Source organism: Octodon degus, unplaced genomic scaffold (assembly GCF_000260255.1).
Source record: "Octodon degus isolate 3935 unplaced genomic scaffold, OctDeg1.0 scaffold00431, whole genome shotgun sequence".
NCBI lineage: Eukaryota > Metazoa > Chordata > Mammalia > Rodentia > Octodontidae > Octodon > Octodon degus.
Genome location: NW_004525007.1, coordinates 365556 through 391189, shown reverse-complemented (window position 1 = coordinate 391189; position 25634 = coordinate 365556). Strand labels below are relative to the sequence as shown.

At 35.8% G+C, this 25634-nt stretch overlaps 1 protein-coding gene across 1 annotated transcript in view; it reads right to left on the bottom strand.

Annotated features, from left to right (window-relative positions):
• The window catches only part of Ak9 (adenylate kinase 9), a 244663-nt gene that overhangs the window by 103323 nt on the left and 115706 nt on the right, over window positions 1-25634 (bottom strand). Inside the window, exons 13-16 of the mRNA XM_023708665.1 lie at window positions 25168-25312; window positions 21685-21798; window positions 21500-21607; window positions 19344-19492 (exon numbers count right to left, since the gene is read on the bottom strand). Coding sequence (XP_023564433.1) covers window positions 19344-19492; window positions 21500-21607; window positions 21685-21798; window positions 25168-25312 — 516 coding nt within the window. The remainder of the gene's footprint in view (window positions 1-19343; window positions 19493-21499; window positions 21608-21684; window positions 21799-25167; window positions 25313-25634) is intronic.

The following is a 25634-nucleotide window of genomic DNA, read 5'->3' as shown; positions in this document are numbered from 1 at the left end:
CTGAATACACATTTTTCTCAGCTGCACATGGGTCATTTTCTAAAATAGACCACATACTGGTCCATAGGTCATGCTTAAGTATATGCAAGAAAACTGAAATTATCCCATGCACATTATCTGACTACAGTGCAATGAAATTGGAAATAAAGGACAAAAGAACCCAAATAACAAGCCTAAATACATGGAAATTAAAGAACACTGAACTCAGAAACAAATGTGTCACAGATTATATTAAACAAGAAATTCAACAATATCTACAATTTAACAAAAATTCAAACACAACTTATTGGAATTTATGGGATGCAATGAAAGCAGTTCTTAGAAAGAAATTTATACTTGTGAACTCACACATTAGGAAAACAGAAGGGGTAAAAATAAACACCCTATTGCTGCAACTCCAACAACTAGAAAAGGAAGAGCAAACCAAACCCAGAGTCCAAAGATGGGAAGACATTATACATATTACAGCAGAAATTAATTCAACTGAGACAAAGAAAACAGTTCAAAGAATTAATGAAAAAAAGGCTGGTTCTTTGAAAGATTAAATACAATCAATAAGCCACTAGCTAACCTCATCAAAAAGAGGAAAGAAAAAATTCAAATACAAGCAATAAAGAACAAAAAGGGTGTAATTGCCACAGACCCAGTGGAGACTCAGAAGATTATTAATAACTACTTTGATAAGTTTTACTCTCACAGAATAGAAGAAACAGAAGAAATGGACAGATTCCTGGAAAAGTACAAATTACCAAAACTGAATCCAGAAGATATAACCACTCTCAATAACCCAATAACAACCAAGGAAATAAGAGACATAATAAAAAACCTACTGACAAAGAAAAAGTCCAGGTCCAAATGGATTCACAGCTGAAATCTACAAGATATATACAGAAGACGTAGTCCCTATACTCATCAAACTCTTCCATGAAATTGAAAAGGAAGCAATCCTCCCAAAATCATTCCAAGAGGCAAGTATTATACTGATACCAAAACCAGGGAAAGACGCAACTAAGAAAGAAAACTACAGGCTAATCTTCCTCATGAATATTGATGCAAAAATCCTCAATAAAACCCCAGCAAACAAAATAGAGCAAATCATCAAGAAGATTATACACCAGGACCAAGAATGATTCATCCCAGGGATGAAAGGATGGTTCAATATTTGAAAATCTATAAATGTAATACACTATATCAATAGAGTGAAAATAAAAAACCACATGATCATCTCAATTGATGCAGAAAAGGCTTTTGACAAAGTCCAACACTAATTCATGTTCAAAGTCCTACAGAAAATTGGAAAAGATGGCCTCTACTTCAATCTGGTAAAAGCCATTTATGAAAACCCAACAGCTAACAGATTTTGAAATGAGGATAAACTGAAATCTTTTACTCTCAGATCTGGTACAAGACAAGGAAGTCCTCTATCACCACTCCTATTCAATATAGTTCTGGAATCATTGGCTACAGCCATTAGAAAATAGAAAGAAATAAAAGGAATAAGAATAGGTAAAGAAGGAGTTAAATTATCATTATTTGCAGATGACATGATATTTTACTTGGAAGACCCAAAAAACTCCACCAAGAAGCTACTAGAATTAATACAGAAATTCAGTAGCATAGCAGGATATAAAGTCAATACCCAAAAGTCAATAGCATTCCTCTACAGAGATAACAAACACACTGCGATAGAAATTACAGAAATAATTCCTTTTACAATGGCACCGCAGAACATGAAATACATTAGAATAAATCTAACTAAAGAAGTCAAAGTTCTTTTCAAGGAAAATTACAGTATTCTTAAAAAAGACATTTTAGAGGATTTCAGAAAATGGAAAGATATTCCATGCTCCTGGATAGGAAGGCCCAACATGGTGAAGATGGCCATACTCTCAAAATTGCTATATAGATTTCATGCAATCTCTATCAAACTACCACCAACATATCTCACAGACATAGAGAAATTTTTTCCTAAAATTTATCTGGAACCAGAAAAGACCTAGAATAGCAAAGGCAATCCTGGGCAACAAAGACAAGGCAGGAGGCCTTACAGTTCCTGACTTGAAATTATACTACAAGGCTACTGTGATAAAATCAGCATGGTACTGGCAACAAAATAGACCTGAGAATCAATGGAATAGATTAGAAGATGTTGAAGCCTCTACAGACACACTCAGCCACCTTATCTTTGACAAATGGGCCAAATATACTCAGTGGAAGAAAGATCGCCTCTTTAACAAATGGTGCCGGAAAAACTGGCTCTCTACATGCGGAAATCTCAAAATTGAACCAGGTCTATCACCATGCACTAAGCTAAAGTCAAAATGAACAAAAGATCTAAACATGAAAACTGAAAGACAAAATCTCCTGGAAGAGAAAGTAGTAGGAACTCTTGAAGACATAGGGGTGGGCAAAAAGTTCATGATTGAAAATCAAATTGCACGGGTAACACTTAAAAGAATTAACAATTGGGATATCCTCTTATTGAGATGTTTTTGCATGTCAAAAGAAATTACCAACAAAGTGAAAAGACAATCCATAAATTTGGAAAAAGTCATGACAAATAATGTACTCAGACAAAGGTCTGCTCTCTAGAATTTATAAAGAACTAAAAATCACTAGGGCCCCAAAATTTAAAGAACAAGTCCAGAAATGGGCATCCAAGATAAACTCATGCTTCCCAGAAGATGAAATTAAAGAAGTGAATAAATACATGAAAAAATGCTCCACATTACTAGCCATCCATGAAATGCAAATTAAAACAACACTGGGATAACATCTCACACCAGAAAGAATGGCTATCATAAAGAAATCAACCAACAACAAATGTTGGAGAGGCTGTGGGGAAAAGGAACACTTCTCCACTGCTGGTGGGAATGCAGACTGGTGCAACCATTATGGAAATCAGTGTGGAGACTCCTTAGAAAACTAGGACTGGAAATCCCATTTAAATCAGCTATTCCTCTACTGGGAATTTTCCTGGAGGATCTGAAAGCATCATGTAGTGATATATGTGTGCCTATGCTTATAGCAGCACAATTTTTGATAGCCAAATCTTGGAAACAACCAAGATGCCCATCACCTAAGGAATGGATGAAAAAGATTTGGTATTTTTATACAATGGAGTACTACTCAGCTATAAAGAATGATAAACTCAATGCATTTGCATTTAAGTGGATGCCACTTGAAGATATACTCATAAGTGAAATAAAACATACACATGTGTAAATATCGTATAGATTCCCTAGTATAATAACTCAAAAGGAGAAATACAAATTGAAAGGTATAATACAATCAAAAGGAAAGGAAGAACTTGAGGACAAGACAATGGAGAGCAAGAAGAGCTGGTAAACATGACAGAAGCAACCCATACAGTTATATGTACAAGATGAGTAAGGCAATGATTCTGAGAATTTTTAGAAGATATTTGAATCTAGCAGTTAATTGGAAGGATTCTCACCCTGACTATCTATTTATACTGTCATCAGAGAGCTAAGCAACTGCACTGAAGATGGCTATTTGTAATAATAGTTTCATGCTTGGAGTGCCTGTCATTCTGGTCTTCTGAATATGTGCTGTTTGTTAAGACACACCAGTTGCTGCAGTGCTGTCTCTCAGATTCTTTAAAAAGGAAGGAGGTGGTGAGGGAAGGCAGGAGAGAGGAAAAGGAGTATTGTAGGACTGTCCTGCAACAATGTTGTATATAGTTAGAATTCTGGACTTATCTGCAAACATATATAATTCTTTATTTGTATTTTTAAAATATATTTTAATTTTTATTTTTTTGTCATATTCTTTAGGGACATAATGTTTAACATATCAATACTTGATGAAAAATACCTGTTCTATTTTATGCCTAAGATGTTTGATATTCAGACAGATAGTGAGGTTAAGCTCAACAGTCTAGTTTATATGGCAATAGCAATAAGCTTCTCCTCTGGAGGGTTAAAAATGTAAGTTTGCAGACCAAAAATTATAGAAAAAGAAGACTACAAGGAAAGCCAACATTTTGGCCCAAGCCTTCCAAGGTCAATTAAGACTCAGGACATATGAAAACTTGTACTTCAACGTGTAGCTCAGTTGTATCCCAAATTTTTTGATCAAGGAGATTATGGGGCCAAAGAGGAAGGTGATCAATGATGTAGAGTGTGCCTAAGGAGAGTCACATGGAGAGAAGACATTCTCTGAGGCTTTCACAGAGAGCTACAATTCTTGTTACATAGGTCTTGCTTTATCTTGTTCTTAACCATGCACCAGAAAATTATAAAAATTAAGTATAAAAAATAAAGCCATGGTGCTATGTTGAGCTGCAGGGGACTCAGGTCAACAACTTCTGATATTGCCAGTCAAGTGGAAGACCCAGTACTATTATGGACTACTAGACAATTTTGGAATATTATGCTGAATTCACACAGCTATAATATTGAAATGATGGAACTAAACAAAAAAAGGGGCTATGGATGAATGACCATTTTTTGTCTGTGTATTCAAAATGGTTAGGATAGATATATAGCTACATTCACTTAATTCAAGGAATAGAGGGATTTGTTCTAATAGTGTTTGTAAATTGATATCATGTCTGCATTTTGTACAACAAATAACCACTAGGAAGGCAGTATGCAATGTGTTAATTATTGGAACTGTCCTACCAATTTGATTTGAACCTGTCTCATTGCTATTTATTTCTCAATAAAATTATGGTAAAAAAAGTAAAATACAAACCCATTAGTTACAAAAGTTTATCAACTGCTAAATATCTCTACCCATTATTAGTGATCCTAATTGTAGTTTTGTAATACAAAACTAAAATTGGCTTAAGCATATAATCTCTTTGATAAGAATTTCAGTAGGTGCTAAGGTTCTAACTGCATCAAATGCCTGAGGAAAGTGCTGTACAAAATGACAAAGAGAAGGAGCAAAATGCAATCTCAGGCCCCAAGTCCACCCAGAACAAATGCAGGACACACTAGCACAGAAGAAATTGGGAATCACACAGGTGAAATGTCTGAATTAATAGACTGTGAAATAAAGAAACAACTGCAGAAAAGTATAGAGGAAATAGATCAAAAATAACCTCTGAAATAAGAAATTAGAATCTTTAAATTCAGAAGATCATCAATAACTTCCTTGAGAATCTTTACTCTCACAGAATGGAAGACACAGAAGAAATGTTGAGATTCCTAGAAAGGTACATATTACCAAAACTGAATCAAGAAGATATAAGAACCCTCAATAACTGAATAACATGCAATGAAATACAAAATGTAATAAAAAACCTACCGACAAATAAAAGCCCAAGTCCTCATAGATTCACAGCTGAATTCTACAATAAATTTATGGAAGATGTAATCACTATACTCCTCAAACTCTTCAGTGAAATTGAAAAGGAAGCAATCCTCCCAAAATCATTCCTGGAGGCAAGTATTATACTGATACTAAAACCAGGGAAAGATACAACTAAAAAAAGAGAACTACAGGCCAATCTCCCTCATGAACATTGCTGCAAAAATCCTCAATAAAATCCTAGCAAATAGAATACAATAAATCATCAAGAAGATTATATACCATGACCAGGTTGGATTCATCCCAGTGATGCTAAGATGGTACAATATATGCAATTTTATAAATGTAATACACTATATCACAAAAAAACATGAAGCAGATCAGAAGCCAAATGAATATCTATCAATTAAATACCTATTTTATTTTATTTTTTCTTTATTTTTATTGATGCATCGCTGAAATTACATGCTAATTTCTTTTATTATTTAAATAATTTTATTGAGAAACAAATAGCAATGAGACAGTTTCAAAACTAATTAGTAGGACAGTTTCAATGATCAATACGTTGTATATTGTTCTCTTAGTGGCTATTCACTGTACAAGATGCAGACATGATATCCTGTCCACAAACAGCACCAGAAGCAAATAGCAATGGGACAGTTTCAGAGTTGATTGGTGGGACAGTTTCAAGGGTTAATACATTGCATGTTGTTGTCTTCTTAGTGGTTATTCATAGTACATGATGCAGATATAACATCCTGTGCACAGATACTATTGGTGAAATCTTTCTGTTTGTTGAATTAAGAGAGGGTAGGTATATATGTATCATAAATATTTTGAATATACAGATACAAAATTGTCCTTCATTTGTATCTCTTTTTTAAATTTAGTTTTGTTGCTTCATATTTTGATTTCTTTTTCTGTTTTTGAGTTAATGTTTGGTTTTGGATTTTGGTTACATAGCTTTTATTGTTTTTAATGTGAAAACATGTGCTCTTGTAATTATCATTCATTTTATTGTCAACATTGCCTATGGTCTGAAATTTAAGACTTCTTATTTGTTAAATCCTAAATTGCTCTGAGTAGGTTTCAGACAACAGTTCTTGATCCTTCATATTTTGTAATTCAATGAGACTTTTTGATATATGTGTATATGTGATCTGCATGACAATCATTACTGCATTCTAGGTTATCAATTGTATGAAAATTATGAATGTAATACATTTTTATTTCATATAAAAACAAAAAATAAACATAAAATTGAAAAATAATTAAAATCTACACTATATCCATACAGTGAAATCCAAAATCCACATGATCATTTCAATTGATGCAGAAAAGGATTTTGAGAAAGTTCAATTGTCATTCATGCTAAAAGTCCTACAGAAAATTGGAATAAATGGCCTCTACCTTAATCTGATAAAAGCCTCTATGACAACCAAATGTTTAAGATAATTCTAAACGGGAAAAAATTGAAATCTTTTACTCTCAGATCTGGAACAAGACAAGCATGTCCTCTATGACCCCTCCTAGTCAATATAGTTCTGAAATAATTACCTGGACCCATTAGACAATAGCGAACTAAAAGGAAGATGTAAAGAAGAAATGAAGCTATCATTATTTGCAGATGACATGACACTGTACTTGGAAGACACAAAAAACTCCACCAAGAAACTACTAGAATTAATACACAAATTCAGTAGCATAGCAGGATACAAAGTCAATACCCAAAAGTCAATAGCATGCCTCTACAAAGATAAGAAACACACTGAGAAGGAAATTGGAGAAAAAATACCTTTCACAATAGCACTGTGGAACATGAAATACTTAGGAATTAACCTAACTAAGGAGGTCAAAGATCTATTCAATGAAAATCACAGTACTCTGAAAAAAGAAATCATAAGAGGATTTCAGAAAATTTAAAGGTATTCCATGCTCCTGGATAGGAAGATGAAACATTGTGAAGATGGCCATATACCCAAAATTGCTGTACAGATCTAGTGTAATCCCTATCAAACTTGCACCAATATACTTCACAAACCTAGAGAAATCATGCCTAAAATGTATTTGAAACTAGAAAAGACCCAGAATAGCAAAGTCAATCCTGGGCAACAAAGACAAGGCAGGAGGCATTCCAATTCCTGATTTGAAATTATACTACAAGCTACTGTGGTAAAATCAGCGTGGTATTGGCAAAAAGAAAAAAAAAATAGACTTGAGTGGAGAAGAGTTCCTTTTTCCCCAAAACCTCTCCAACATTTGCTGTTGGTTGATTTCTTTATGATAGCCATTCTTTCTGGGGTGAGATGATGTCTCAATGCTGTTTTAATTTGCACTTCACGGATGGCTAGTGACGTGGAGCATTTTTTCATATACTTATTCCCTTCTTTAATTTCATCCTCTGAGAAGCATGTGTTCATCTCAAATGTCCATATTTGGTCAGGTCTTTAAATTTGGGGGCACTAATGTTTTTTAATTCTTTATAAATTCTACAGAGCAGACCTTTGTCTGAGTACTTATTTGTCATGAATTTTTCCATGCTTGTGGGTTGTCTTTTCACTTTGTTGGTAATTTCTTTTGACCTGAAAATACTTCTCAGTAAGAGCAGGTGCCAGTTGTTAATTCTTTCAACTGTTTCCTGATTTGATTTCTCTTCATGAAGTCGTTGCCTACCCCTATGTCTTCAAGAGTTCCTCCTCCTTTCTCTTCCAGGAGATTAGTGTCTCTGCTTTAATGTTTAGATCTTTAATCCATTTTGACTTTAGATTAGTGCATGGCAATAGACCTGGGTCAAGTTTGAATTTTCAGCATGTAGAGAGCCAGTTTTTCCAGCAACATTTGTTAAAGAGGCTATCTTTCTTCCACTAAGTATGTTTGGCCCCTTTGTCAAAGATAAGGTGGCTGAGTACGTGTTTGTAGGGACTTCAGCATCTTCAAATCTATTCTATTGATCCTCAGGTCTATTTTGTGGCCAGTACCATGCTGACTTTATCACGGTAACCTTGTAGTATCATTTCAAGTCAGGAATTGTAATACCTCCTGCCTTCTCTTTATTGCCCAGGAAGGCCTTTGCTATTCTAGGTCTTTTCTGGTTCCAAATAAATTTTAGGAATGATTTCTCTAGCGCTGTGAGGTATGTTGGTGGTAGTCTGTTAGGGATTGCATTAAATCTGTACAGAAATTTTGGGAGTATGGCCATCATCACAATGTTGATTCTTCTTATGCGTGAGTATGGAATATCTTTCCATTTTCTGAAATCTTCTATGATCTCTTTTTAAGAGTACTGTAATTTTCCTTGAAAAGAACTTTGACTTCTTTAGTTAGATTAATACCAAGGTATTGCATTTTCCGTGGTGCTATTGTAAAAGTTATTGTTTCTATAATTTCCCTCTCAGTGTGCTTTTTGTGTGTATAGAGGAATGTTCTTGACTTTTGGACATTGACTTTATAACTTGCTATGCTACTGAATTTCTGTATTAATTCTGGAAGCTTGTTGGTGGAATTTTTTGGGTCTTCCAAGTAAAGTATCATGTCATCTGCAAATAAAGATAATTTACATTCTTCTGTACCTATTCTAATTCCTTTTATTTCTTTCTCTTGTCTAATGGCTGTAGCTAATGATTCCAGAACTATATTGAATAGGAGTGGTGATAGAAGACATTCTTGTCTTGTACCAGATCTGAGAGTAAAAGATTTCAGTTTTTCCCATTTAGGGTTATGTTTGCAATTGGGTTTTCATAAATGGCTTTTACCAGATTGAAGTAGAAGTCATCTTTTCCAATTTTCTGTAGGACTTTGAACATGAATGAGTGTTGGACTTTGTGAAAAGCCTTTTCTGCATCAATGGAGATGATCATGTGGTTTTTAGTTTTCGTTCTATTGATATAGTGTATTACATTTATAGATTTTCAAATATTGAACCATCCTTGCATCATTAGGATGAATCCTACCTTGTCATGGTGTATGATCTTCTTGATGATTTGCTCTATTCTATTTGCTAGTATTTTATTGAAGATTTTGGCATCTATGTTCGTGAGGGAGATCGGCCTGTAGTTCTCTTTCTTAGTTGCGTCTTTCCCTGTTTTTGGTATCAGTATAATACTTGCCTCTAAGAATGATTTTGGGAGGATTGCTTCTTTTTCAATTTCATTGAAGTGTTTGAGGAGTATAGGGACTACATCTTTTGTAAATTTCTTGTAGAATTCAGGTGTGAATTCATCCGGTCCTGGACTTTTCTTTGTTGGTAGGTTTTTAATTATATCTCATATTTCATTGGCTGTTATTGGGCTTTTGAGAGCGGTTATATCTTGTTGATTCAGTTTTGGTAATTTGTACCTTTCTAGGAATCTGTCCATTTCTTCTGTGTCTTTTATTCTGTGAGAGTAAAGATTCTCAAAGTATTTATTGATAATCTTCTGAGTTTCCACCTGTTCTGTGGTAATTACACACTTTTTATTCCTTATTGCTTGTATTTGAATTTTTTCTATCCTCTTTTTGATGAGGTTGGCTAGGGGCTTATAGATTTTATTTAATCCTTCAAAGAACCAGATTTTGCTTTGTTAATTCACTGAATTGTTTTCTTCATCTCAAATTAATTTCTGCTCTAAAAATTTATGATTTCCTCCCATCTTTCGGCTCTGGGTTTGGTTTGCTCTTCCTTTTCTAGTTGTTGAAGGTTCAGCATTAGGATATTTATTTTTTCTGTTCTCTTTTCCTAATGTGTGAGTTCACAGCTATGAATTTCCTTCTGAGAACTGCTTTCATTGTATTTCCTAAATTCTGATAAGTTGTGCTTGAATTTTCATTGAATTGTAGATATTGTTGAATTCCTTGTTTATCTTCAGCTGTGACCGATTGGTTGCTGAGTAGGGCGTCATTTTATTTAAGGTTTTTTTCTGGTTTCTTTTGTCATTTATTTCCAGTTTCATTGCACTGTGGTCACATAATATGCATGAAATAATTTCAGTTTTCTTGCATATACTTAAGCATGACCTATGGACCCGTATGTGATCTATTTTAGAAAATGACCCATGTGCAGATGAAAAAAATGTGTATTCAGTTGTGTTTGGGTGGAACATTCTGTATATGTCCACCAAGTCCATTTGTTTCAAGCTCTGGTTCAGTTCTGTTATTTCTTTGCTAAGTTTTTGTCTGGTTGATCTATCTTTTGGGGATAAGGGGGTGTTAAAGTCTCCAGTTAAGATTGTGGTATTAGATATTAAGTTTTTTATGCCCATTAAGATTTGCTTTATATAATTGGGTGCTCCTTTGTTTGGTGCATACATATTTATGAGTGTTACCTCTTCCTCTTGAATTTTTCTCCTAACCGGTATATAGTGACCTTTATTTCACTTGATCATTGTTGGTTTGAAGTTGAGACTGTCTGAGAATAGGATTGCCACCCCTGCTTTTTTCTGAGGTGCTGGGGCATATAGTATTGTGTTCCATTATTTGACTTTCAGCCTATGAATGTCTTTACGAGTTAAGTGTGTTTCTTGCATACAGCATATTGTTGGATTTTGTCTCCTAATCCACTGTGCCAGTCTATTTCTCTTAATTGGTGAATTGAGTCCATTTACATTGATGATTAGAATTGAGATATATTGACTTACAATTGGCATGTTATTTACCTGTTGTCATTTACTCCTTTTTCTTCTGTGTTTAATTGCTTGCCCTGTTTAGTTGAGTGCTTCTGATCACATTTGTGGAGTTCTCATCATTTTTGTCCCTCTCTAGAACATTTTTCAGTAGCCTGTGTGGGGTTGGCTTTCTCATCATGAAATTCTTTAACTGTTCTTTGTCATGAAAGTATTTCACTTCTCCATCAAACTTGAAAGAGAGTTTTGCAGGGTATAGTATTCTGGCCTGGAATTTGTTTTCATAGAGGACTTGAAGTACTGTACTCCATGCTCTTCTTGCCTTCATGGTTTGTGAAGAGAAGTTGGCCATAATTCTGATGGGTTTTCCTTTGAATGTGATCTGCTTTTTTTTCTCTAGCAGCTTTCAGTAGATTATTCTTGTGCTGAATTTCTGGGATCTTGACTCTTATATGTCTGGTGGGTTTTTAATTTATTTGAGGTTACTTGGCGTTCTGTATGCTTCAGTTTCCTGAATATCAGATTGTTTCCTCATATTTGGGAATTTTTCTACTATTACTTCTGCCCATATTTTTTTAATGTCGTCTGTATTGACTCCTTCTTTCTCATTGATGCCTATTACTCTCACATTGTTCATCTTTGCATCATCTTGCAGGTGATGGATTATTTTTTTCATGCATCCTAGTTGTTTTAAAGAGATCCTTTCTTTCCTTTTCAGTAGCTGCACCAGCATCTTCAAGATCTGAAACTCTTTCTTCACTTTCACTTAAATGGTTTTGCAAGCTTGTGATTGGGATTTTAACTTCCTTTATATCTCTTTGACTCTGCTTCATGCGATCTATTTCTTTCCTGCATTGCTCATTCAAGGAATCCGTCATTTTACTAATCTCTATTTTTTTATCAATATCTTTTTTAGAAGCAGTTATAAATATTTTTACTGCAGTGTTTTTTTCAGATTGGGTTTCCTCCCTATATTTCTGTAGTTGATTCTTTACTTCAGATGCTATGAGTTCTGAGAATTCCTTTTTATTTATTTCAGAAAGTAATTCTGCTCTGAGTTCCTGTATAACTTTCTGCTATTGCTTCTTTACTATTGGCGCTATTAATTCATACATTTGTGCTGTTAGTAGAAAAGAATTCTGCTTTGAGTTCCTCTATGACTTCCTGCTATTGCTTACTTACTATCGACGCTATTAATTCATACATCTGAGCTGAGCTAGTGTCCTCTGCACTTTTTCTGGGTGGGCTTTGGTTTCCTCCATATGTTTCTGCATTTGATTCTTTACTGCAGATGTTATTAATTCAGGGATTTATTTTTTCATTTCCAATCTGAGTTCCTCTATACCTTTCTGCAGCTGCTTCTTTATTTTAGAAGCCGTTGATTCATTGCTTTCAGCTGTGTGATTCCCAATTTGTTCTGTGTTATTGTCCTCTGCACTTGTTATGCATGGGCCTGGGGTCTGAGATTGCATTTTGCTCCTTCTTTTTGTCATTTTGTGTAGCACTGTCTTCTGACCTTTGTTGCAGATCTTTGTTGCAGTTATAGCCTTAGCACCTACTGAAGTTCAGGTGTAGATCTACAATGTTTGGATTTATCCAGCTGTGCCTGGCTTGGGTCTGGCTGCTGTGCTCAGTTCCTTCCTGTTGCTGCCCTTGCAGGTGAACCTGTTGTGCCGCTCTGGCAAGAGTTTCTGCTCCTGGACTAGCTGGGTGGTTCTGTCCTGTACACTGTCTGCATGGATTGCAGCTGAAGGGTTTCACCCCAGGCCTGTATACCAGGCCTGAGTTGAGTCTGGAGGTGACAAGGTGGAGTAGCGAGGAAAGACAGCTCTCCCACACACTCACCAGGCCTGGGCTAGGACTGGGTCTGGGGGTTCCTGGAATGCAGCAGAAATTCCTACTCAGCATGTGGGTTAGGGGAGGTGCTGTGGAGTGGTGGGGGTCATCCCAAGGGGGTGGAAGAGGGTCTCACCCGCGCTGCACCTGGGCTGGAACCAGTAGGTCCCACTGGTGCAGGTTCTCTGGAAGCTCTCCCACACAGTCATCGGGCCTGGACTAGGACTGTGTCTGGGGGTTCCCAGAATGCGGCAGAAATTCCTATTTGGTGGGCGTGGTGAGGAAGGTGCTGCGGAGTGTTGGGGCACATCCCAAGGGGGTGGAAGAGGGTCTCACCCGCGCTGCACCTGGGCTGGAACCAGTAGGTCCCACTGGTGCAGGTTCTCTGGAAGCTCTCCCACACAGTCATCGGGCCTGGACTAGGACTGTGTCTGGGGGTTCCCAGAATGCGGCAGAAATTCCTATTTGGTGGGCGTGGTGAGGAAGGTGCTGCGGAGTGTTGGGGCACATCCCAAGGGGGTGGAAGAGGGTCTCACCCACGCTGTTCCTGGGCTGGGATGAGTAGGTCTGCCAGCCTAACACTAATTTTTAAAAAAGTTACATTTTTTTGTTACATAGGTCTTGCTTTATCTTGGTGTTAACAATCCAGTAGATAAGTATAAAATGAAGTATAAAAGGTAAAGCCATATAAATATAGTGAGCTATAAAAGGCTCAAGTGAACAACTTCTTACATTGCCAGTCCTATGGATAACCCACTACTATTATGGACTACTGGACTATATTGGATTACTTTGTTGAATTCATGCACCTAGAATATATGAATGGCAATGGAATACCCATCTCTGACAAAAGTAAACAAAAAAGGGGGATATAAATGAAGGACCATTTTATAGTGAAATATATATATATATATATATATATATATATATATATATTATCTGCTCATACAAAATAGCATAGATATACAGCTACTTTCTCTTAGTTCAATGAGAAGAACGTTTTGAACTAGTAGTGTTTAGACAAGAAATCATGTCTGCATCTTGTACTATGAATAACTACTACAAAGACAACGTTTTATTTATTGTAACTGTCCTACTAACCAGTTTTGAAACTGTCTCATTGCTACTTCTCAATAAAATTAGTATTAAAAAAGTAATAGGAAGCTAAAGGCTTTTTTTTTTTTTTTTTTTGGAACTGGGTATTAAACTCAGGCCCTTCCACTTGCCAGGCAAGTGCTTATTCTACTAAGCCATCTCTCCAGTCTCCAAAAGCCTTTGTTAAAAACAATAGTAACATATTTTCCCATTTATTCTTCAGTATCATTGCATGAAATTCTGATTAGGAAACTTGGACAGGGCCTGCTCCCAGAATGATGGCATGGGTTCTCCTTGTCCATGTCCAGGCAAGAGATACTTAGTTGGGTACTGTAGCAGTCGGAAGGGTTTGGGTCAAAGAACATCATGCAGTTGTTTAGGGGGTTGGCTAAACTCTTCCATTCCTGCAAGTAGTTGTAATTTAACACAAATACAGAAATCATTCATATTGATCTGTGAACCCACCAACTCTGATGGCTTAAAACAAGTTTGTGCCATCACATAGTCATAGATTATTAGACATCAAAGGAGGAGAGATGCCAAAAGTGCCTGTATAACCCTCTGGCCTATGAGGATACAAGATTATCTCCTGTTTGAATTTTTATCTGAATAAAGTCTTTAAAAAATTTTAAACACTTTGAAATGTTTAGCACAAGAGATTTCAGGCATAGAAGGAAAACTTTAAACAAGAAATAGAAATGGTTGACATAAATTTTACTGTCCATGTTTCAAAGACAAAAAATTAAAATCTTGAAATATAATTTATAATTTCTGTGCTACCTCCAACTATGGGGAGCCAGATTGAATAAGGGCTAACTGAACTTTTCTGTGAGCACTAAAGGGAAAGGTGCTGGGAGAGTGTGCTGACACGCTGCAGGGAAAACTAATACAGCTGAGTTCGTTTTTTTTTTTTTTGTTTTTTTTTTTTATTTTTTTGTTTTTTTTTTTAAACAATTTTATTGAGAAACAAATAGCATTGAGACAGTTTCAAAACCAATTAATAGGACAGCTTCAATAATAAATACATTGCACATTGTTGCCTCAGTGGTTATTCAGTATACAAGATGCAGATATGACATTTCATCCACAAACACTATTAGAACAAATCTTATTCATTGAATTAAGAGAATGTAGTTGTATGTCTATCCTAACTATTTTGAATATACAGATACAAAATGGTCATTCATTTGTATCCCTTTTGTTTAGTTTTGTCAGAGAAGGGTATTCCATTGTCATTTAAATATTGTAGATGTGTGAATTCAGCAAAATATTCTAATACAGTCCAGTAGTCCATAATAGTAGTGGGTCATCTGCAGAAGTGGCAATGTCAAAAGTTGTTGACCTGAGCCCTTTACAGTCCAGCATACCAACTTGGCTTCACCCCTTATACCTTGTTTTTGTACCTTTTTTGCTGGATGGTTAAGACCAAGATAAAGCAAGACCTATATAACAAGAAATGTAACTTTTGTATCTGATAAGGTCAGTCAAGTCCCCTGAGGATTTATCCTGAAATCTTGTACCACATTTTGTAGATCCTTTGTCAGTGTCAGCCATGTGGATGAGCCACAGCCATTGCTTGACCAATTTTGAGCTCCTGTTTTTTGCTTGGATATATGCCATGGATGGTAGGAGAAAAATGAATCGTGTTTTATTGCCTATGCCCATGTCTAAATGGATAAAGTCAATAAATCTTTGTCCAAATACCATGTATTTCTTTTGGTTAGATTCATAGAATGTGTACTTTTAGATCAGAGAAAATTTAGAAGTGAATATTCTAAAAGCTTTTCATACAAGTGTTACATTGCTTCCCAAAATATCTATATGAGTTTTCACTGCTCCTGTTAATGTTTGAATGTGACTGTAACAGCCTCACTAGTATTGTTTAAAAAATGCCAATCTTATAGGTAAATAATTATATCTCATTGATTTCATATTCTTATTGAAACTCATACATTACAAACTTTCAATTAAGCATGCATATTTCTACTTTGACACAATATGCTTATATGCCTTGCTTGCTTTTATATTCAGGTATTAGATTTCCTACTGATTCATATGAAATCAATGCTACACTTACTGTAACATCTTTCCCCAGTTTGACCTTTGCCTTAAATCTAGACACTCTGTGATTTCTTACAGAGAAAGTCACTGAAATTTTCTCTTGAGAGTTTTTCTTTTAGAAGTTGTGCCCACAGCCCTTGCTGGCCTTTGGATCTGGGGTTTACCTTCCAGGCTGGACCCCCAACTCAGTGTCACAGGGAAGTGATATGCAACCATGGCTCCTTCCCTTATCCCTGTGCTTTCCAGCCACTGGGGGAGTGCTCTTGCTCTCCCACTGCTCCTGCTAAGCTATCCTTCCTCACCACAGGCCCAAGAACAGCAGGCTTAGCACATCTTGGACTGGAACTTCCAAAATTGTCAGCCAAAAGTAACTCTTTATATGTTGATCAAGTGTGGTATTTGTTTTAGTGATGGTAGTCCTTGACCACTCTAAAATGATTCTAATGCTACTATGCTTTTAGTTTTAAAGAAAAATGCCATTTTTACCTTTAGCTACTTAATTTATATGGAAGTATTTTTATCTTGATATAAGGTGAGAGACTAAATAATTTTTTCCTTGTTAATCAGTCAACATTATTAAATAATTCGTTTGGATTATTGCAAGCCTCCCTCTGTTGTGCCTCTCTGCCAAACTGTTCTTATCTAGTCTGGACTCCTGTTTTTTTTCCAAATAAATTTAAGAGTCATGTTCTCAGTTTCCAAAACACATTAGTGATTTTTTGTTTTTGGTTCTGGGGATTGAACTCAAGACCCTGCGCTTGACAGGCAAGCACTTATTACTGAGCTATCTCCCCAGGCCCCATTAGAGATTTTTCTTAGAACTGCATCAAATCAATATTTTAACTTGAGGAAGACATAGATGTATGATTTATGAGTGTTTATTTGCCTATTATAAATAAAAGGCTTGAATAAAATTTTATCTCTACAAAAAAGAATTATAATATCTCCATATGTTTATATCTACTTACATTTAGTATTTTTTGGAATCTGGTCTCTTATTATTAGTTATTTTATATTTATTTTCTTTTCATGTATTGATTTCATAGTTTGTCTGCCTACTTTTGAATGTTCTTATTAGTTCTTAATGTTTTTCAGAATACTTTCTTGGATATTTTTAGAATAAACTGTCAGTTGCAAAAATGACTATATTTTTCTCTGCTCTAATAGTTACTTCTCATACATTGTAAGGCATTTTGTATTGTTAAAATTTTCAAGCATTAATAATAGGTATGGTAGGAATATAATTATCTTGTTTCTGACTTTAATGTAAAACAGTGTATATCCCTAAACTAACCTTCATTGCAGTGTCATAAAGGTGTTCTGCCTTTTTTTTTTCCTCTCTTTTTTGGTGGAACCAGGGATTGAACTAAGGCCCTCATGCTTGCCAGGGAAGTGCTTATTCCACTGAGCCATCTCCTCGGCCCCTTATTCTGCTGTTTTTGATGCAGTGAAATAATCACTGAAATATTGGATTGTGCTTACTGAATTTTTTTCCATCCTCATTCTGAGAAGGGAGCCCAGCTATTTAAGCTCTTTCTTTTTTCTTTTTCTTTTTAAGAGAGGATTGTGTGACAGGGCTGAATGTAGAAGTCATCTTCCTGATTTTAATTTCTCCCAAGTTACTGCAGATAGAAAAATGTCATGTAATAAGACAAGAGAAAGGAATCATTATAGGCATACTTTTTGAAACTATGTTTTACTGTTATTTTTACTTTTTATCTTTAAAATAAAAAAAAGAAAAATAGGTTTTCTACACAGGTCCTTGGTCTCTTAAGAAATGATCAGGTGGAGATGGAGAGATAGCTCAGTGACATAAGTATTTGCCTAGCAATTTCAGGGTCCTAAGTTCAATTCCTGGTACTGCATGCCACACCAGCCCCAAAATCAGGCCTGGTGGTGAATGCCTATAATCCCAGCACTGGAAAGGCTGAGAAGGAAGGATCGCTATGAGAACTAACTGCATAACAAGATCCTGTATCTAAAATCAAAAAGAAAAGAAAAAAGAAATGATCATGTGATATACATTTTGATGTTAAAGTCTCTTATAATTCATACTGTCCCAAAGCCCAGTTTACTTCCTAACTACACTATGTATGTTCCTGTATTGGAAATGTTTTAGTAAAGTTACTTGTAGGTGTGTATCCACAGAAAAAATTGAGGGCAATAGGGAAAATGTCCAGTCAAAGGCAAGGACTGGACATCCACATCTCAAATACTATCCCTCACTTACATGTCCCACTGCCCCTACCATACAGATTGTTTCAGCTCCAGGAAAACATAGCAGCTTGGACCTTAGTGGAGTTCTTGCACCTTGTGCTCATCTATTTCCAACTTATCACATAACTCAGTTGTTAATTTAAATGCCAGCTCACTCTTGCCCATCTGGCTAATAACTTCTTACAGGCCATGGCTGTGCTTAATTCATTTTCAGATCTCTAGGATTCTAACCCAGAATAGAGCAATAATAGACTGAGTGTTCAGAAGGTTACTGAAAGAAAAATATGGTATTAGAACAACCCAAAAAGATGCAGAGGACATCAAGGCTCTATGGGGAGCTCCAAGAGAGCCAAGAAGCAAAGAGTCCAAAGCAGGGCTGGGAGAGCTCAAGAAAACCACCCAACATGGTACACAGTAGTTCTGTATAATCATATAATATTTATCCCTATAGAATAATTTGAGGTTAAAACAGAGAAAATCAAAATTTTACTGAGAGACCAAAACCACTTCATTTTGGAAGGAATCAGACTGCTGTCATTGCAGCCTCTTCAGCTCCTTTCTCTTAAAAGTCTTATGGGCTTTATGTTTTCTTTTTTAGAACAAGCAACTCTGGGCTGGTAAGGCCAATTACCATAACTTCCCTAGACTGTAAGAAAGTGGTCTTTCTTGTCAAGTCAAACAAAAGGGTCCTTCCTAGGCCTCTGTGCAGCTCCTTTTATTCTCTTTTCTAACAATTATATCTTTAGCTTTTGTGCTGAATGCTTACCCAAGATCTTAGTACAAAATAGATCCATATGGATACAAATAAAGGATACATATTCTGATTTGCCATTGATATAACACAGCATCTAAGATATCCTCCTGTTCAATTGAAAGACTACACCTGAAAACATGTTCAGGGTGGTTGGATGAAATTATCTGTGGAACAAACTCACTCTCAGTCTATAATTAATTAGGTCATAGATGAAATGAAAACACCTAAATTAAACCAAAGACAATCATAGTTAATGAATTCATTTTAAAGCTATGAAATTCTATCTCATTGTTTGATTGATATTTTAAAAAATTACGAAAGAGTGTTAGCAACTTTCCACTGGGATATTGTTAACTAAAAAATGTACATGAATTTGAAGCCTACAATTTCAGTACTACAAAATAAGATTTAAGTAAATATATATATATATATATCCGACTAAAATTGTACTAGCTATACTAAAGTCAATGACAAAAATTAACAGGCTGTATTCCTTTTTTTACCTCTCTGAGGACTTCCTCTAAGATTTCAGCATGTTTTACATAAGGCTGCTCAAAGTTCATATCCTTTGTCATTTTTAGAGTCTCCTCAAGGATGGAAATAACTTCTGGATGATCTGCAGTTACTTCTTCTATTAAGTCTTCTGTTGAGACTAAAGTAAAATATGTGAATAAGTCAACAGCACTAAAACACTTAATGGACAATGCTATTTACAATAGAACATGATTGTTAATACCTGACCCAAAAAAATCATTATCTTTGTGATCCTGAAGCACATGCTAAAAGGAGGAAAGAGTAAGACTAGGGAAAGGAAAGACAGTCAGGAATCAAAGTTACAGGCTAGCAGAGCAGTGGCTGAAGCCAGGGCATCCAAATGAATGTGCTTGAGGCAACACCAAAGTCAGGTCAGACAAGAGTCAAAACCAAGGGAGCCCAGAAGAGATATGCATAGGGAAAAGAGGATTCTGGGATCAAGTGAAGCACACACATGCAAGGAGTGAGGTAGACACCAGTGGCCCTTCCTGCTAGGACATGAGACTTGATGGCACAGGACAGAGCAGGAGGTAGGTGGGCAGGAGGCAGGTGAGAACGAAGGGGCTGGCAAACATGGCACACTTAGTTCTTGCTCTGTTTCTTGAACAGCCAAGGTGACACTTCAGCTGCACTGTAACTTGAAGGTTTATTATTCTTCCAGTGAGACTGGAACTCAACAGCCCCATGGCCTTGACTCTGCATGACCAGTGGATAGATCTTCACTCAGTATCTATTCTTTTCTTCCTTGGTAAGAGAACCTTGATTTTGTCAAGGCCAACAATATTCCCAGTTGAAAAATTACATCTCCCAACTTAGAAGCTTAGATGGCCAATAAGATGTAAGCACATTTTTTTAAAAACAAATTTTCTGTCAGCTCTTTAGAGAATAAGTTTAGTAGAATGCTACATTATGTGCCTTGCTTATGACTTTCATCTCAGGTGCACTGGGATGATGACTGGAGTTACAGCGGCCATCCTCTGGGTCAGTGTACAGCCACCTACCAAGGGTGGCAGAGCATAGAAAGGAACTACCTATCTTTCCAAATTCTTTCCACCAAAACAGATGTCTTATTTGCCCTATGTGCCATAGGTCTATAGTACTTTCACAATGGAGTAAGCTAGAATTAATAATGATTTAAAATAAATCTCATATTTCTCCTTCTAAACACCCAGGCAGATAAATGTTTTTTTTTTCATAGTAACAATTTAAGAGAACAAAACTGCTCAAATATTAGTTTATCTTTATCTGAAGATAATCTTAGATCTTAACTAAAATCTTGAGAACTCCCTTTAAATGTGGATGCTTCACAGATTTCTTTTTTATTAATGCATACAACAATATTAACAACCAAAAAAATGTAGATGAGTTCTCAAAGACTGTCAAATGAACTCAGGGATGCAGGACTCAGTGCCCCAATTTTTACTTCAAATACTATTTTGTCTGCTAGCAGAGAAAATAAAGACAATAACCTAGCAAAGCTAGGAGGTTATTACAATGCCAGTAGATCTATACTGAAAGAAAAACTAAGCATGCTGCCCTTTCTGAAGTAACTAACGATGTTTGTTTACCTCAGAGCTCTGGGGCAGACCAGGTGCTTGGGTTCTGTGGTGTACTGGCTACACCAAGAAGTTCTAGGCAGGTAGGATACTGTACCTGCTTGTGACTGGGACAGACTTGAAGGGAAGCTTCTCTCTGTAGGCCACACTGCAAATTCCACTGAAACAGCAGAGACTGGCTCCCAGCTGCCACTTGAGGGCCAGCATCTGAATGCATGGGTCTGCACTCTGAAGGCTGCATATGCACATGTGAGTATGCATGTGTATGTGGGGGGAAGTAGGATGACATGCATAAGCTTCTGACACTGGCCAATTAAATTTCCTGTAGGCTTGAAATACATAGTAGGAAAAGTACATATGCCTGAAATAGGAGGAACCAAACCAAACAACTAGCTCTACATTCTTTAATGAAACAAGTTATACATGTAAACACTGGCTATAGAAAGGTTGGCCTATTAAAGAAAAGAGTGTAAGAATACATACACATGTGAAGATGTGCACATGCCAATCAAATATAAAATAATTAAAAATAGGATCCATTTCATGGGATCAGAAGTTCATTTTATTACCATCTTTATCAGCATTAGCAGCTTGATAATCAAGAGCATCTTCTGACTTTGTTCTGTTTTCTTTTGTGTCCTCTAGAGAGCTGTCTCTTTGGGCTTCTTGAGAGTGTGCTGCAATAAAAGGAAACACAATTTTTCAGGTGCCTACTTGTACTAGGAAATCTTCAGTTATCAATGTATTTCTTTACCTCCTTCATCAATTGAAGAACGTAATTCTCCCGAGCTTTTAGACACATACTCTGGGAACTCTTCAAATACTTTCTCTCCAAATTGTTTTTGAAGTTCTCTTAAAGTTGTCTCAGCTGAAAGATAATAATTGTCTATGTCAACAAAAGGTAGTTGGGGATAGGGAAGCAGGTGTGATTCTCTTCTGATCCAGGTCTCAGTCTAATGTCTCCTTTTATTTATTTATTTATTTATTTATTTATTTATTTATTTATTTATTTTTTGCAGAACTGGGGATTGAACTCAGGCCCTTGTGCTTGCCAGGCAAGTGCTTATTCTACTGAGCCATCTCCCTGGCCCTAATGTCTCCTCAGAGAGGTGATTTCAATACTCTAGCAACCCTGCTTTGGTCATTGCCCCTCTGTTACCATGTTATCTTTTTATATATGTTCACTGACACTTTTTTAACCCCCATAGCCGCTTATGAACATGAAATACCCCAAGGACAGGAGCTTCAGGTATCTTGTCCACCTCTGCCTCTTAATGTAAATAGCCATGTCTAATACAATGTAGGTCCTAAGCATTTGTTGAATGAATTAATGAGCTCATTTTGTTAACAGCTCTAGAAATCCATCTTAGCATTCTGAGTCAAAAGTTCTCCAGCTTCAGTTTACAAGCTGTCTGTATTTTTAAAATTTTAATTTTAATTTTGAAGATAATATACTGAAACTGTAACTTCATTCTAGATCATCTGAATGATCATTTGGATGATATAAAATCTCAGTGCTGGTCTTTTATTTCACTTTTTGTAACGTGTTGAATTCTTTTACCTGTCTGTAGGTAAGAAGAAGAAAGGCAGAACTGCAACTTGAAGAAAGGCAAGATTGTTAGAAAAATTTAAAACCATGTTTTAAGGGGAAATTTATATTACCAGATTTGAAGTATATAATGCACCCTTTACCACAAAAAACTCAGTATTACCATACAGGAAGTTTTTATTTCCTTGCTATTTAAATAGTTTCAACTTCCTAGTTTAGGTAAAAAGTTAAAATATCACATTTCCTGAGAACAAAATCTGACTGATAGCACTTAAAAACAGGGGAAATTAAGCAAATCACACAATGAATATGATTATACAAAGCAAACCACTTTCCACTGCACTGGAAAGAACTACTTGGAACATATTATAGAAAATTATTTGCTTCAGGAGTAACAAAGAGACAAAACATGCAGAAATAAACTTGTCAAGAAAAGTGAAGATAATACACACAGTTACAAAGTGTATGGGACAATACGAAAATCAGATTGAAAAATACATTTTTTGTGCCTGCATGTAAAAATTTAATAGTAAAGATGAAATTCCTGCCAAATTACAGCATAGTGTTAAGACCATCTGCCCACTTGGACTTGTAGGACCTGACAAAATTTTATAAGCAACCCCACATCCAGTCTTCCTGTTCATAGCATGTAACAAGTATTCATTTGATGGAACAAATGAAAGAAAGAAAAATTTAAAACAATTATTTAAGGGGAAATTTATATCACCAGATATAAAGTATATAATTTCATATTAAAGGGAGTAACAATGAAAAACCAGTCAAATGAAGTTCAGAGGTTTAAACACCGACACTCAAATTTTTGGGGGTGTGGTATCAGGAATCAAACTGAAGACCTGAGTTTACTAGGTAGTTACTATACTGCTGAGCTATCCCCAGTCCTACCCTCTAATTTAGTAGTAAGATAAAGTTGGCATTTGAAATCTCCAATAAAACAGGGATAATTTGGTAAATGTTTTTATAATTACCTTGTAATTTTGTAATCATATTATAAATTTAGATAGCTACATAATGCAAAATTTATTACAATGTTTACATCTTAATTAGAAAGAAGCATTTTATTTATTTAATGTATTTGGTACAGGGTCTCATTACACAGCTGGGACTCGTAGTGATCCTTGTTTTCAGCCTCCCTAGTGCTGGGATTCCAGGCATGCACCATCATCCCTGGTCTCTGTGGCAGGCTCAGCATACCTGAGGGCAGGGCCAGCACAGCATGTGGTGCCAGGGATCAAACCCTGGTCCATATGCTTGCCTAAGCAGGTACTTAGTCTGCTGAGCTATCTTGCTGGCCCTACAATCATTATTTTTAATGAGTGAATAGGATCCTGCCTCACTCAGCTTCTCAGAGAAAAATGAACAGGGATGTAGTTCAATACAAAGGACCTTGGATTTATGCAAAATAAAACAAAAAAGTGAATTTAATTTTGGTTCATAATTTATCATTAAAACATGAATAGAAATAAAAAGACAAGTGGAGAAAACTAAATTTCGGACAGGCTATCTCTAGAGAGCAAGGATGTGCACATTCTCCACCTGAGAGCCACGGAGGAGAAGAGCACACACAATGACTTATATCCCAACTCCTTGCTCTCTGTCAAATGTAGCAACTTACAAAACTTTCCATGAACCTCAGTCTATTCATCCACTAGAAAACATAAAAGACATACAGCCTGTTATGAGGACTAACTAGGATAACACATGCAGTAGGCATAGTACTGGCATGTCATAAGTAAGTGCTCATATTTAGATATTACTGCTTTCATAGCAAGAAACATTTTACTCAGAAAAAAAATTAGAATTGAGACACAAAGAGTTACATTAGGTGTTTCTGGGAAACCCAAACAATGGTAACTGAATGTAGGCTAAGGGTGTACTGTTAAGAGGAGAGATTTAGATAAGTTACATTCATGAGGTCTAATGTCACTAGTGGGAAGCATGCCAACTAGAGACACAAATTCTACCGAAAACAATCCATGAATTTCAAAAGTAGTCAAGAAATGAGAATTCTCATTTTTTCCTGGAGAAGAAAAAGAAAAACAAATACTATAAACCCGTAGGCCAATTCTAAAAACAATGTGGTCAACATTCACTGAGATAAGAGAGCATGGAGACTTTGGAAACAAGTTAAGCCTCATCTTTGCTGCCACTGGGGCAATTTTCAGAGTCATTTAACTTCCATAGGCAACTGTTTTTTGTCTGTAAAATTAGAACTGTGTTAACTGATCTCTAAGGCTTTGTCTGTTTTCACCACTATGGCTTCCTGGATTTGAGATTAATATTACCCAAATATAAAGACTTAATTATAAGCAGGGATAACATTTAAGCCTGAAACAAATTCCCCAAGATTTAGGCAGATTCTTATTGTTATAATTAGCAGTGTAGATAAAAGTGAAAACAAAATGACCAGTACAGTACATAGACTCAAAAAAAGTTTAAAAAAATGCAAATTTAGAAGTTCCTTCTAATTCCTTTCCTTAGAGATCTGTAATTGATTTTTTTTGCTTATGAATCAATTTATACATATCCATTCCTTAAGCCATTGATTAAGGGACTGCAAACTTACAAGGTGTCAAGGGTACCATATAAGCAAAATAAGTTCTTGCCTTTAAGTAGCCAGACATAATAGTATACCAAAATTTAAAACATGTATTTTAAAAACTGGTTCACCTTGTCTTTTAGCTTGTAGATCTGCAAGAAGCTTTTCTTCCACAACTTTAATAGCTGCTTCAGTGGCCTGAGCTATAGTATTTTTCACTAATGCCTCACGGGCCTCATCAAAACATGGTTGAACAAGTTTGGCATAGTCAACTACCTGCAAAGAATATGTGATAAAATCAATACATGCAAAAAGTACTGTGAGTACTGGACATATCATTCATCTATTAGTCTGCCTATTCACCTATTTTCTTTTCTTTTCTTTTTTTTTTTTTTTTCCAGAACCGAGGATTGAACTCAGGCCCTTGTGCTTGCCAGAGAAGTACTTATTGCACTAAGCCATCTCCCCTATTTTCTGTACTTCTGTATGTCAGATATATTGATACTGCTTGAAGTATCTGGAGTTATATTCAAAATCCACCAACTTTTAAGGTTTTTTCAATAAAAATTGAGCTATTTTTCATATAACAATATAATAT